The sequence below is a fragment of the Halteromyces radiatus genome (genome assembly GCF_025201355.1).
Source record: "Halteromyces radiatus strain CBS 162.75 chromosome Unknown BX664scaffold_5, whole genome shotgun sequence".
In the NCBI taxonomy this organism is placed as follows: domain Eukaryota; kingdom Fungi; phylum Mucoromycota; class Mucoromycetes; order Mucorales; family Cunninghamellaceae; genus Halteromyces; species Halteromyces radiatus.
This window is the reverse complement of record NW_026251691.1, coordinates 1,980,180-1,992,088: the sequence shown is the minus strand read 5'-3', so window position 1 is coordinate 1,992,088 and position 11,909 is coordinate 1,980,180. Positions and strand designations below refer to the sequence as shown.

The 11,909-nt window shown below is 34.2% G+C and overlaps 7 protein-coding genes across 7 annotated transcripts; 2 read left to right on the top strand and 5 right to left on the bottom strand.

Annotated features, from left to right (window-relative positions):
* Window positions 1-22: 22 nt before the first annotated feature.
* Window positions 23-1,529, bottom strand: BX664DRAFT_336671 (uncharacterized protein). The gene is made up of 3 exons (XM_051546122.1): window positions 1,417-1,529; window positions 1,161-1,358; window positions 23-1,053 (listed from the first exon to the last, which is right to left on the bottom strand). Exons 1-3 carry the CDS (start codon window positions 1,508-1,510, stop codon window positions 212-214), a joined length of 1,134 nt encoding a protein of 377 aa, XP_051399409.1. The 5' UTR covers window positions 1,511-1,529; the 3' UTR covers window positions 23-211.
* A 118-nt stretch (window positions 1,530-1,647) lies between these two features.
* On the bottom strand, window positions 1,648-2,820 carry BX664DRAFT_336670 (uncharacterized protein). The gene is made up of 5 exons (XM_051546121.1): window positions 2,693-2,820; window positions 2,472-2,633; window positions 2,296-2,401; window positions 2,015-2,222; window positions 1,648-1,948 (listed from the first exon to the last, which is right to left on the bottom strand). Exons 1-5 carry the CDS (start codon window positions 2,777-2,779, stop codon window positions 1,735-1,737), a joined length of 777 nt encoding a protein of 258 aa, XP_051399408.1. The 5' UTR covers window positions 2,780-2,820; the 3' UTR covers window positions 1,648-1,734.
* Window positions 2,821-3,132: 312 nt separating this feature from the next.
* BX664DRAFT_336668 (6-phosphofructo-2-kinase-domain-containing protein) lies at window positions 3,133-5,216 on the top strand. Its single transcript, XM_051546120.1, has 8 exons — window positions 3,133-3,251; window positions 3,345-3,364; window positions 3,442-3,487; window positions 3,556-4,133; window positions 4,184-4,444; window positions 4,499-4,567; window positions 4,633-4,849; window positions 4,911-5,216. Exons 1-8 carry the CDS (start codon window positions 3,242-3,244, stop codon window positions 5,051-5,053), a joined length of 1,344 nt encoding a protein of 447 aa, XP_051399407.1. The 5' UTR covers window positions 3,133-3,241; the 3' UTR covers window positions 5,054-5,216.
* Window positions 5,176-8,003, top strand: BX664DRAFT_336658 (uncharacterized protein). The gene is made up of 4 exons (XM_051546119.1): window positions 5,176-5,943; window positions 6,006-6,141; window positions 6,229-6,486; window positions 6,569-8,003. Exons 1-4 carry the CDS (start codon window positions 5,254-5,256, stop codon window positions 7,933-7,935), a joined length of 2,451 nt encoding a protein of 816 aa, XP_051399406.1. The 5' UTR covers window positions 5,176-5,253; the 3' UTR covers window positions 7,936-8,003.
* An 85-nt stretch (window positions 8,004-8,088) lies between these two features.
* Window positions 8,089-9,421, bottom strand: BX664DRAFT_387111 (uncharacterized protein; the record flags this gene model as incomplete). Its single annotated transcript, XM_051549365.1, has 2 exons — window positions 8,089-8,703; window positions 8,773-9,421. 2 exons carry the CDS (start codon window positions 9,419-9,421, stop codon window positions 8,333-8,335), a joined length of 1,020 nt encoding a protein of 339 aa, XP_051399405.1. The 3' UTR covers window positions 8,089-8,332.
* Window positions 9,422-9,522: 101 nt separating this feature from the next.
* Window positions 9,523-11,245, bottom strand: BX664DRAFT_336654 (uncharacterized protein). Its single transcript, XM_051546118.1, has 6 exons — window positions 11,090-11,245; window positions 10,973-11,040; window positions 10,863-10,913; window positions 10,371-10,790; window positions 10,066-10,306; window positions 9,523-9,994 (listed from the first exon to the last, which is right to left on the bottom strand). The coding sequence occupies exons 1-6, from the start codon at window positions 11,100-11,102 to the stop codon at window positions 9,645-9,647; spliced, it is 1,143 nt and encodes a 380-aa protein (XP_051399404.1). The 5' UTR covers window positions 11,103-11,245; the 3' UTR covers window positions 9,523-9,644.
* BX664DRAFT_336652 (uncharacterized protein) lies at window positions 11,210-11,896 on the bottom strand. Its single transcript, XM_051546117.1, has one exon. The coding sequence runs from the start codon at window positions 11,852-11,854 to the stop codon at window positions 11,396-11,398; it is 459 nt and encodes a 152-aa protein (XP_051399403.1). The 5' UTR covers window positions 11,855-11,896; the 3' UTR covers window positions 11,210-11,395.
* Window positions 11,897-11,909: the final 13 nt, after the last annotated feature.

Below are 11,909 nucleotides of genomic sequence, written 5' to 3'. Positions count from 1 at the left end.
TACAAAAGATACACAACAAGCATTGACTGAGTAGTATTTTTTTATGTTTTATTGATTTTTGAAATGGATAATAATAAAAAAGTGAAAAAAAAATAATGTCTATCATAGGATTATTCTACATCACTTATCCCCGGAGATTGGTAATATCTAAAGGGTAAGCTAAAATAAATAATAAAAAAAAAGGTAAATACATCATTCCACTTTTATTTTGTCATTTACCATTGCCACGAGTTTCACCACTAGGATACACATGTCTTGTTGTTTGATGTTGTCTTGGCGAAGGGAATGTAGAGATGGCCCGGAATTGGAATTTACCATTAGACTCAGTGAGTGATGGTTGATATGATGTTCTATTGCCAGGGACTGGAGGTAATGGAGATCTAGGAGGAGTGATAGAAGCACCTTTGGTAAAACTAGAAGGTACTGGAGGTGCAGTTGGACGAGGAAATCGATTGGATACTGGCATAGGGGGTGCTGAGGGTGCTGAGGGTGCTGAAGTAACTGGAGGTGGTGGTGGCGGTGGTGGTGGTGGTACAGAAGTATCTTGTTGTGAAGTAGTAGATGCTGAGCGAGGTCGACCTGGTGGTAAAGGAGGAGGAACAATAAGACCACGTTGATTGTTATTGTTAGTTGGAGGTGGTGCTGGGATAGATCGATTTGGAAAAGCAGGACGAGAAGGAGGAGGACGAACAGAAGAGATTGGTTTGGCTGGACTTGAAGGAGGTGAAGGAACACTTCTTGGCGGTGGTGGGGGTATTGGACGTTGTGGAGAACTATTTGATCTTGATCTACCTGGTACTGGAGGGACTAAGGATGAAACATGACTTGTCGAAGGTATTGAAGGAGTAGATGGTGCTGGAGGACTGGATGGTGCTGGAGGAGCAGGAGGAGGTGGTGGTGGAGGAGGTGGAGCACCTGATGGTACTTGTGGAGATGCTCTTCCAGGAATGGGTGGGGGTGCTTTAAATGATCGTGGTAAAGTATGACTACCTGAAGAAGGTTTATTGAATGTAGGTGGTCGAGGTGCTGAAGGTACGTGAGATGGAGGAGAAACTACAAAAAAAAAAAAAAAAAAAAAAAAAAAAGAAAATAATAGTTATTTTTTTTTATCAAACTTACCAATGATTTTTTATTATTATTATTATTATTATTATTATTACCATTAGGGGGAGATTCTCGACCAGTAGAGATGGCAGATCCTTTTGTTTTTCGTAAAGTTGGCATACCTTGAGAGAAAAGTCCACCTAATTGAGGAGCACTACTGACAGCAGGAGTAGAAGAAGAGGAACTTGTATGAGAACTCGGTATCATAGGAGGAGGTCTTGCCATACCGGGTGATGTACCGCTTGGTTTAGAACCTATTGAAAGGAGATGATAAAAAAAGATGAGATGAATAGTGTATTGAATAAGTCTTACCTCCACCAGAAATCATTGGAGCTGATCTATCATTTGTTTGAGTCTTTTTGAGACTTTTTCCCTTTTGAATTTGTGCCAATAGTCCAGAATCCATGATGATATTAAAAAAAAAAAAAAAAAAAAAAAGGAAAAAGAAAAGTAGTTTCTTTTTTTTTTTAAAAAAAAGTGCGAAACAAACAAAAAAAAAATAAGGGTTGCCGAGAGATTTTCATTCTTAAGTCTTAATTGAACTTCCGTTCCGTTTGGATAAATTACCAGTTTGGAGAACAAATCACGTTCTTTTTTATTGATCAAATAATATATAAAAAACTATACTAATCATTGTTGTTTCTTGATTTTGGAGATATCTCTAAAAGTTTGATAAGCTTTGGAAACACTAGGAGGTACCTTTGGATGAGCAGTAGGAGGAAGTAAAAAAGTATCAAGTTGTTTACCTATTTCAGAAAGAGTTTCACGCATAGATATTGAAGTATAATATCGCATACGAAGAAAATGACTATAAAACAATATTGAGAAAATAGAGGATCGGAATCTATATAAAAGAAGTAAATAAAACAGTATTATTAAAACAAATAAAAATAAAAAAAATAGATTTTACACAAATAATCCAAAGATTAAACGACCCATCACGACAAAAAGTTCATATTTAGCTACTAAATGTATGACTTGAGTATGATATTGATCTATCCAATTCTTAAGTTTGTCACTTATATAAGATAAATGAGGAGCCATAGATGGAATTAAAGAAGATTGTAAATATTGAGCCACATGAAACAATGAATAAACAAAGAATGGAACCAATGTCACTGTTAAAAAAAGAAAAAAAAAAAAAAAAAGCGCGTTTAGATATATTATTAATGAATATTAGGTATCTATTACCAGTCAATCGTCTCGTCCAAAACAAGTAGAAGGCCAAAAAGAGATAGGAGAAATCTTCGTCTAATAACATACGTTTGATCATCAATTCATTTGTATTGGAAGAAGGCTATAAATATTTAAATATAATAGAACTATTAGATCAATATATATATATATATATATGTGTTTTAAGTTACCTTGTATGCACTATAAAGAGTGATTGTATAAGTGACTATGGCAAGTAAATATGATAAACGATAAAGAAAATGACTTGGGTGTACAAGTAACCAAGATAGGAAGTATAATGTACTTGTCGCTGTGAGTGCTCCATGACTGACAAACCAAACAAAATGAAGAGACTATATAAAAAGTGAAACAGTAAGAAGAGTAGTATATAATATGGTAGACTATAACTTACCTTATATTCAGTTGTACGAGTAGTAGTAGTAGTAGTAGTAGTAGTAGTCGTAGTAGATTCAGATGTTGTTTCTGATAAATCCGTCATATTTTTTTTTTTTTTAAAAAAAAGGAGAGAAAGAAAGAGAGTGATCGGCTATACGGCAAAACACGACCACACACCTATTTTATATAGTTTATTCATTTCCCGCTCGAAACCAACAAACATTCACATAAAAGAAAGATCAGTAAAATGATGATAAAATATACAACTTGATTATTATTATGATTACGATTATGATTATTGATTATATTGTATCCAGTATCAAATATGGATATGTCCTTTGTGAGCTGAGTTTTGATAAAAGTCATAAAACTCTCCCCTTGCCTTGTTTCTGCATTTTAGCTGGGGGTGGGTGACAAAAAAAAAAAAAAGGTCCTCGTTCTTTTTTTTTTCTTTTTTTTTTTTTTTCCCTTCTTTTCTCTTTCCACTTTATTTCCTAATTCTCTTTTGTTGTTTTACTTTCACTTTAATATAATAGTATTATTTAATAATAGAAAAATTCCATTGATGACATCAAGTAAGAAAAAAAAAACTATCTTAAAAAAAAAAAAGAAGACTACTATGGAACTCATCTTTTTTTTTTTCGTGTTTCTAATATGATTGGTTATAGATATCAAACTGGCCTGCGTGGTATGTGGTGACACCTCTCTCTCTTTTTTTTTCACCTGATAATTATAAACTAATCTCCTGTTATTTTATTATTTTAGATGGTAGGTTTACCAGCTCGAGGGAAAACCTTCATATCGTACAAAGGTGAGGCAATATATTGATAATTTTTGCTAGTATAACTAAACTTCTTTTTTTTTCTATATATATATTAGTATCAAGGTACCTTCAATGGTTAGGCATCAAGACTAAAGTATTTGATGTTGACGATTATCAAAGAAAACTTAAGAATATATTATACCACCAAGACCATTGTGAATTATCAGAAACGACGGCAGAAAAACAAGTGTTAGACGATATGTTGGATTGGTTCCAGTTAGATGACAATAAAACAAAAGCGACTATGAGTGGTACTGTGGCAATATATGATGGAACGAATATTACAAAAGCAAAACGAAAATGGATTCATGATACTTTGAATAATAAGAATGTACAAGTATTATTTGTGGAATCACAATGTGATGATGACAACTTGATTCGTGAAAATATTCGTAATGTCAAACTATCACCTACAATTATGCAACAAGAAAAAGCAATTGATGATTATTTGGCTTATGTTAATAAACATAAAGATACATATGAAACAATGACTGAACCTGATTATACCTATATCAAACTTATCAATGCTGGTCAACAATATGTTATCAACCTAGTTCGTGGTTATTTGGAAAGTCGAATTGTATATTACCTCATCAATCTTAATATCAAAAAGAAACGTATTTGGCTTAGTAGGGTAATCATATATCAATCTTTATTTATTGTTTATTAATCATTTTTATATAGCATGGTGAATCACAATTCAATGTACAAGATAGAATAGGTGGTGATGCAGATTTATCACCAAGAGGAGAAGAATATGCTCGAAAACTTCCCTCGTTGATCTCCAAACATATAGGTGATGAACTTCCTTTAACTGTATGGACATCTACTATGAAACGAACCAATCAAACTGCTCGATACATCAAGTACCCAAAGAAACAATGGAAAGCTTTGGATGAATTGGATACTGGTGTATGTGATGGAATGACTTATGATGAAATCGCGGTAAGAAAAGGAAAAAAAAAAGGATATATCGTACTCATTCATCATTTTATATAGAAAAAATACCCTGAAGATTTTATTCAACGTGATCAAGACAAGTTCAACTTTCGATATAGTGGTGGAGAAGTAATAATGACAAATTTATATATATATATATATCTAAGTATATTATTATTTTTTTTTCTTATTAGAGTTATAGAGATTTGGTTTTACGATTGGAACCTGTGATTATGGAATTGGAACAACATGAAAGAATACTTATTATTGCTCATCAAGCGACTATTCGATGTCTTTATGCCTATTTTATGAATTTGGATCATGAACAACTTCCTTATGCAAGGGTACCTTTACATACTTTGATTGAATTAACACCAACAGCTTATAACTGTGAAGAAAAATTATATAAAGGTAATAATACTAATATATATATATATAATATGATACTGATCTTTTTTTTTTTTTTCATTAGCCGATATTGAAAGTGTTGATACTTATCGTCCAAAATTCGCAGGTGTGGAAAATGCCAAAAAATCATCCAATAAAACTAGTGGTGTCAGTGGAGAAATAATAGATAGTTCAGAACCCATTTTACCCCTTAGTCCACATCCTTGAATATATAGAAATAAAAACATGTAATTGTATACTTCCTCCTTATTTATGTCATTTTTTCTTTTCTTTATAGACTGAATTTTAATAATTTATACTCAACAGACTGAAACCAAGCATTACATTTTTTTTTTTTCATTTTCTCACTCTTTTTTTTTCATTTTCTTTTTATTTTATTTTATTTATCTTTCATACTCTAATGTACCATGATTGAAGTAGAACAAAACTGGCCAACAACAACCAATGAACAACAAAATTATCCTTTGGATTTGATAGCGTCTTTACGTCAACATTCTTTATTTCAACGCACTAACAATGAAGAGTTTTTATCCAAACTAGCCAGCAGTATGCATGTACGTATTTATAGTCCACGCGATATCATCATTGCCAAAGGTGAAGTGTCCAAAGCCATGTTCTTTCTGTTACGTGGTCAAGTAGAAGTGTGTTCAGCCGACTTTGAACGGATCTATGCAACGTTACCTCAAGGTTCTTGTTTCGGTGAAATAGGTATTTTATATTCTATGCCTCGTACTGCTACTGTAGTTGCCAGCACCAAATGTACTGTAGCCGCCTTGACTGCCGATCAAGTCCATACTTTATTACCTCAGTTCCCTGATGTGGAAAAAATCATACGTTTTGAAGCTGAAGAACGACTTTGTATCATGTCAAAATCAGATCAACAACAAAAATCAGAAACATCATCTCCTTCTTCTTCTTCCTCTTCTTCTTCTACTACTTCTACTACAGGATGGTTAGGTGATACTGAAAAGGTGAATACTGTAGAACCTTCTGGGATAGCTGGAACTGGTGGAAATACCACTAGACAACGAAGATCAAGTGTACAATACAATGTTGAATCTTTTAGTAAAACCGGTATTCGAAGTCATCTTGAAAAGGTAATCGAATAAGGAGAAAAAAAAAAGGGATGAAAATATTGAATTTTTTTTTTTTTTGTTAGATCCCTTTCTTTTTTGGTTGTTCTATTGACTTTTTACATCTTATTTGTCTCTCTATTCAACCAAGAAATCATGGTCCAAATACAATTATTTTCAATCAAGGTGAACAAGGCGATGAAATGTATTTTATTGTGGATGGTAAAAAAAAAAAAAAAAAAAAAAGGAATAATATCTATGGAATGACTATGAATTGATTTTTTTTCTTTCTTTTTTTTTTTTTTGAAGGATACTTGGATGTTGAATTGGATGAAAAACAACTCAATCGATTAGGCCCTGGTGATTATTTTGGTGACACTTCAGTTTTACTCAACATACCAAGAGCAACTACAGTGAAAACTGTAACAGATGTCGAACTCTATGTTCTCAATCGAATGAATCTACAACGAGTATGTGACATGTTTCCTGATACTGGTAGTCATTTGAAAACAACAACTGAAAGCAGATTACATGATCTCTATCAAGATAATCTCAGTGAATTACCAGGTATTGCCCCAAAAAAAAAAAAAAAGCATCATCATCCTAAACTTTACTTATGACCTTGATATTTTCTTTTTATTTTTTATAGGTGCACGATCTCCTCATGAAATGGAAACCATTCAACCACAATCTATTTGTCGAACTACCTGTGATCAAGATCCTACATTACCTATCACACCAGCAACAGAACTTCGGAACAAAGAAACCAAGAAACGGCGTGCAAGCGTTGCAGTTTGGAGTGATCCTATGTTAGTAGATTTGGCAAAGAGAACAACCAGCAAACCTCTAGATGATGACGAAATGGAATTACCGAATGAAATAGAATTACCTCCTGTATGGGCTGTTCCACATACACCACCTGAAGAGATGGATATGGATACTTTGAAAAAAATGCCAGGTGACCGATTTACCAGTTTGAACCCATCGATCCTAGTCCATATCATGTCGTTTCTTGATTTTGGTACATTGATCCAAGTCATCCGTGTCAATCAAGCGATGCGATCCATGTTCAAGAATGACCAACTAGTACAGTCTATCGATCTCAGCCTAGCGCATAAGAAAGTCACCGATGACACTTTTGCGTATTTGATGCCTATGGTTCGTCGACGTCTCCGATCACTCTGTTTAGCCCAATGTTTCCATCTGACGGATGTTGGCTTTCGATCCTTATGGATGGAAAAAGAAGATTCACCCTTGTTTTCACCAGCACCTTTGCAATATTTACATACTTTGGATTTGAATTCCTGTTGGCTCTTGACGGATAAAAGTTTACAATTATTGGGAGAAAAGTGTCCTCAACTGACAAGATTAGATCTATCCAATTGTCGAAAGATCACCAATGGCGGCATGTATTTATTTTTGGAGGCCAAACGGGTCAATCACAGCAAAGGATTGGAATGGCTTTCGTTATCGTACTGCAAGAACCTGAACGATGTGACCATGCAACATTTGGCGGAATATACAAACACGACATTGACGTACCTGAATATACAACGATGTACCAAGATCACCGACCAAGGCTTTGTGGCATGGACAAGCAATCCTGTCTTCATCAAGTTGCAGCACTTGTTACTGATGGATTGTAGCTTTTTGACCGATCGAACCATCCAATTGATCTGCCAGGCCGCTCCCTTGTTGACAAGACTGTCGCTTAGTTTCTGTTGTTCTCTGAGTGATAGTGCCATGATCCCTCTCTCCCACATGACAAACTTGGCCGATCTGGATATGAGCTTTTGTGGTGCTGCTGTGTCCGATCATTCTTTGAAATTATTATTATCCATGACTCCTTCTTTGAAATGCCTGAATTTACGTGGCTGTGTGCGTGTCACGGGCGATGGACTCTTGGCTTTACTGGATCATCGTCAACTGCATGAACTCAACATCTCTCAATGTCCTTGTGTCTCCATACAATCTGGCAAAAAACTCGCGGCACTTGTACATCATCTTTCCATCTAAATACATTTTTTATTTATTTATCATTTTTTATCATTCTTTTTTTTTTATATATCTATTTACATCTATGCATCTTTTTTTTTTTTTGTTTTTGTTTTTTTGGAAATAAAAATCATTCTTCTTTTATAATACATCACAAGAAATTAATCGATTTTTGGCAACTTCACCTCTTTTTTGGCCCTGAACTCTCCTGATCAACAGGTCAGTCACTAAAACAGGATCCTTTATTAAATAATAATATAAGTGTAAGTATGTATAAAGTAATAAGTAATATAGCTATATGTGTAAAAATAAAAAAAAAGGAATATATTATAAACAGAAAGAGAGAGAGAGAGAGAGGGAATATCAACAAATATATATATATATATATGTATATAAACTAGAGAAGGAGAATCATCCATCAATGAGCAGTAACAGTAATAGAATGAGCGTGATCCTCTTGTTGTTGTTGTTGTTGTTGTAGTAATCCACGATCCCAAAACTCTCGTAACCTTTCAGATGAACGATACAAATCTCTTGATAGATTATCGGGTAGTCTATCAGCCAATCGTTGAATCATGTGCTGAGATGTGAAGTTGGAAAAGTCAGCAGGTGAGGAAGGAAGATGACGACGTAGACGTTCGGTATTGATAGATCCAGGACGTTTCTTTATAGAAGAAACATTGATTGGTTTTTTATTGATAGATACTTTAGTGGATGAAGGTTGAATGGTCACACTAATATTCTTCTTTTTCCTTTGTTGGTATAGTCGTTTTTGTTGTTGAATAAACCCTGAAAAAAAAAAAAAATAACCGAGTTTAAAAAAAAAAAAAAAAAAAAGATAAATATATATATATTTACCGAAAAACCAATAACAATGAAGTGGTAAAAAAGCAGCCAAAGCCAAAGTAATAGCACCAAAACGATAAAGAGAAAAAGCACTTGAAATCATAAATGTATGAAAAACAATACGAGTGGAAACAAATGTCAATGCAAACAAAGTATCCGATCGATAGGCACGATGAACAGAACCCAAGGCCAAGATAAACGTAGGGATTTCAAGGACACACATGGCAACAAAGATAGGACTATAATGCTGTCGTAGTACCCAGGTCAACACACCAAGATAGGTCATGTGATGAACCCAACCCGTCAATGGATCGATCTTGTTACGATATCGGAACCAACCTATCAGTAGATCCAAGCATAAGAAGGTCATGAAAAAAGTCGTCAACCCAACGGCAAGTAACATGAATGTTTCATCCATAAGTAAAGCATTCAAATTTCCCCTTGGTAAATGAAACAGGACTTGATATACAAACGGTAAGGATCCAACACTGGTGATAAAACTACTAAGAAGTGATAACACATATGCTCGTTGACGCTCACTATGGACATGACGTTCCCATTGCTTAAACCAAACTAATTGAACTATGGCTGAAAATCCAATGGTCCATAGAATCACTTTGATTTCAATATTTGTCAATCCAATCGATAACATTACTTTCATAAAAAAAAAAAAAAAAAAAAAGCGGAAGAAAAAAAGAGAGAGGGGAAATAGTTTTTTTTTTTTTTTTATTTTCTGGTCTCCCCCCAACAAAAAAAGACATGTGACAAAAACGAAAGGGGAACAACGTGCAAGAATCATCTCATGTTATTTGATCATCCCCATCAAAACTGTTTTAAATCAGGTTTCGTATAAAATAATCATTTCTTTTTTATTCAATCAATATCTAAGTATTGTCCAATAAAAAGTTGGTAGCCCGAGTCAAATCATTTTCATTCTTTTGCAAGGCGTCCGCAGCTTGAGAATGAGAAAAACCCATATTTGCCAGTTCTTGTATCAAAGATTCTTGAGTACCATTTGGAAGTGGAGGTAAAGGAGGAGGTAACGTTGGAGATCCATGATGACTTGAAGAAGGAGAAGAAGAAGATGGTGGTGGAGGAGGTGGTGGAGGTGGTATCTGTGGTGAAGCATTAGGTGAATTACCATTTGGATGAAGTTCTTCTTTGAGTAGTTTAGGTGGTAATGCTGGAGCATGATGTCCAGGAGTTGGATATTGAGGTGGTCGAATCCAGGGTCCTAATCATTATATATATATATATATATATGTTAGTTATTATTTAACCATCCATCACTTTTTTTTTTTTTACCTTCTGGATACATGTTAGTAGATGGAGCATGTCTTAAATAAGGTGAAGAATATTGTGGAGTTGGCATAGCAGATGGATTGGGTGGTGGTGTATAATGTTGTTGATCTTGATTTCCTTTTCCATCTTGATTTCCCAGTATCGATCTTAATGCTACAAAATCATTTTCAGGAGTGTCCCATGGATCTGGAGGTGCTAATCCTTGTTCAAACTTGAGATAATCAATATGAGATTGTGCTGATGTCTAATCATTTTATAAAAAAAAAAAAAGTTAAAATAAATCATATATCAAAAACATCATCACTTACTCTTTTTTCTTGTTGTTGTAGTGATGAATAGGAGGGATGAATAAAATCAGCTGGATTGGATGATGATCTATATCTTTGATAAGGTGAATGTTGAAGTTGTTGCTGACGAGTTTGATGTTGTTGTTGAGGAGAAGAATGTGTAGAGGGAGGGTCATCTTGATTTGTTTTGTTTATTTCATGATCAAGGTCTTCACTGAGAAGTGTCTTGTTGCTGTGAAATGGTTGAGGATGAAGAATGCGTGTTTCTGTATCCAAGAATCCAGGTGCAATTTTTCTTGCTGCAGCTTTTCTCTGTTGTAATTTTTCTGCTTGATAGGCCTCTAGACGATCCGCCAATTCTTTTTCTGCTTGTTGTTGTTTTTCTCTCATGGCCACCACATTACTGATAGCTTGACGTTCCACAGAAAAGGAATAATTGGTCTATGTATATAAAAGAGTAATAACGTCATCTATCCATTTCATTCTATTTTATTTATATTATTAGTTTTTTACCAGTTTTAAGGCTTCTTCAGATATAGGTACCAATTCTTTATCAATAACAATCTAGAAATAAAAAATAGGTTAGAATGTCTATATAAGACCCACTTTTTTTTGAAAAGTACCTGTTTCGGTAGTCTATAATGAGGTGAGACCATCACCGGGATATCTTGTAAAACAGAATAACTTGAACCTATAAAACACAATACATTAGTTTATGACATTAGAACTTGTTTATTTACCTTGATCACCCATAAAACTACACTTTTGAAAAGAGCGAGAATAAGGAAAAAAAATGAGTGGTATTTTTGGAGTCCAAAAGAAAAAAAAAAAAAAAGAAATCTCGTTTACTGAGTCAACAATACTTATCGGGCATTCAACTAGACCTCACGTGCAAGACTTCCTCCACTCATTGTATCTTACATAAAACTGTTGTCGTTGCTCAAATCCAGTATATCATATCATTAATACACAAAGTAGTTTTATTAAAATAATAATACATTATAAAAAAAAAAAAAGAATCTATCATCAAATCTATTTTGGAGTTGCTATCCATCCATCACTGTATGCATCCAAGCCATATCGTCTTCACTATCAGATACCTCTTCTTTTGAGTTGGTAGCATCTTCAAACCACAAGTGATCACCATAAGAAATACAGAGTTCTTCATCTTGACCAATATCTCTTAAAGCAACGTATCGAATCAACTGATTTGTAAAGTCACGAATAAAGCCCACATTGGGATCCTTGTTATGATTGAACATGGATCCTAAACCAAGCGCCAATGCCATATAACCATCTTTCCATTTGTATGTATAGTGATCCAGTTGCGTGTACCGTCCATGAGTAGCGTATTCATCCTGAGGAAACAGCAATACTGGTGACACATCGATCAAGGTACGTCGTTTGATAGGTATGGTGGCAAATACCCCTCGACCTTTAAGTTCATCATGACGAAGTTCAAGGCATAATTTATGTTGTGGTAAGGTTATTGCTGAATCATCCATTCCATGCTATACAAACTGTATAGAAAGAAAATAAAAAAAAAAAATTCAAAACAGA

Excerpts from the sequence above, each read along its gene's own strand:
- BX664DRAFT_336652 (XM_051546117.1), bottom strand. The coding sequence starts at position 11,854 with ATGGATGATTCAGCAATAACCTTACCACAACATAAATTATGCCTTGAA.
- BX664DRAFT_336670 (XM_051546121.1), bottom strand. The coding sequence starts at position 2,779 with ATGACGGATTTATCAGAAACAACATCTGAATCTACTACGACTACTACT. Across the intron at positions 2,634-2,692 it reads CTCGTACAACTGAATATAAG|TCTCTTCATTTTGTTTGGTT; the intron begins GTAAGTTATAGT and ends CTTTTTATATAG. Across the intron at positions 1,949-2,014 it reads TTAATCTTTGGATTATTTGT|ATTCCGATCCTCTATTTTCT; the intron begins GTAAAATCTATT and ends TCTTTTATATAG.
- BX664DRAFT_336658 (XM_051546119.1), top strand. The coding sequence starts at position 5,254 with ATGATTGAAGTAGAACAAAACTGGCCAACAACAACCAATGAACAACAA. Across the intron at positions 5,944-6,005 it reads TTCGAAGTCATCTTGAAAAG|ATCCCTTTCTTTTTTGGTTG; the intron begins GTAATCGAATAA and ends TTTTTTTGTTAG. Across the intron at positions 6,142-6,228 it reads AATGTATTTTATTGTGGATG|GATACTTGGATGTTGAATTG; the intron begins GTAAAAAAAAAA and ends TTTTTTTTGAAG.
- BX664DRAFT_336671 (XM_051546122.1), bottom strand. The coding sequence starts at position 1,510 with ATGGATTCTGGACTATTGGCACAAATTCAAAAGGGAAAAAGTCTCAAA. Across the intron at positions 1,359-1,416 it reads TCCAATGATTTCTGGTGGAG|GTTCTAAACCAAGCGGTACA; the intron begins GTAAGACTTATT and ends TCCTTTCAATAG. Across the intron at positions 1,054-1,160 it reads TCGAGAATCTCCCCCTAATG|TTTCTCCTCCATCTCACGTA; the intron begins GTAATAATAATA and ends TTTTTTTTGTAG.
- BX664DRAFT_336668 (XM_051546120.1), top strand. Across the intron at positions 3,365-3,441 it reads ATATCAAACTGGCCTGCGTG|ATGGTAGGTTTACCAGCTCG; the intron begins GTATGTGGTGAC and ends TTATTATTTTAG. Across the intron at positions 4,568-4,632 it reads TTCGATATAGTGGTGGAGAA|AGTTATAGAGATTTGGTTTT; the intron begins GTAATAATGACA and ends TTTTCTTATTAG.
- BX664DRAFT_336654 (XM_051546118.1), bottom strand. Across the intron at positions 10,914-10,972 it reads ATTATAGACTACCGAAACAG|ATTGTTATTGATAAAGAATT; the intron begins GTACTTTTCAAA and ends TTTTATTTCTAG. Across the intron at positions 10,791-10,862 it reads CTGAAGAAGCCTTAAAACTG|ACCAATTATTCCTTTTCTGT; the intron begins GTAAAAAACTAA and ends TTATATACATAG.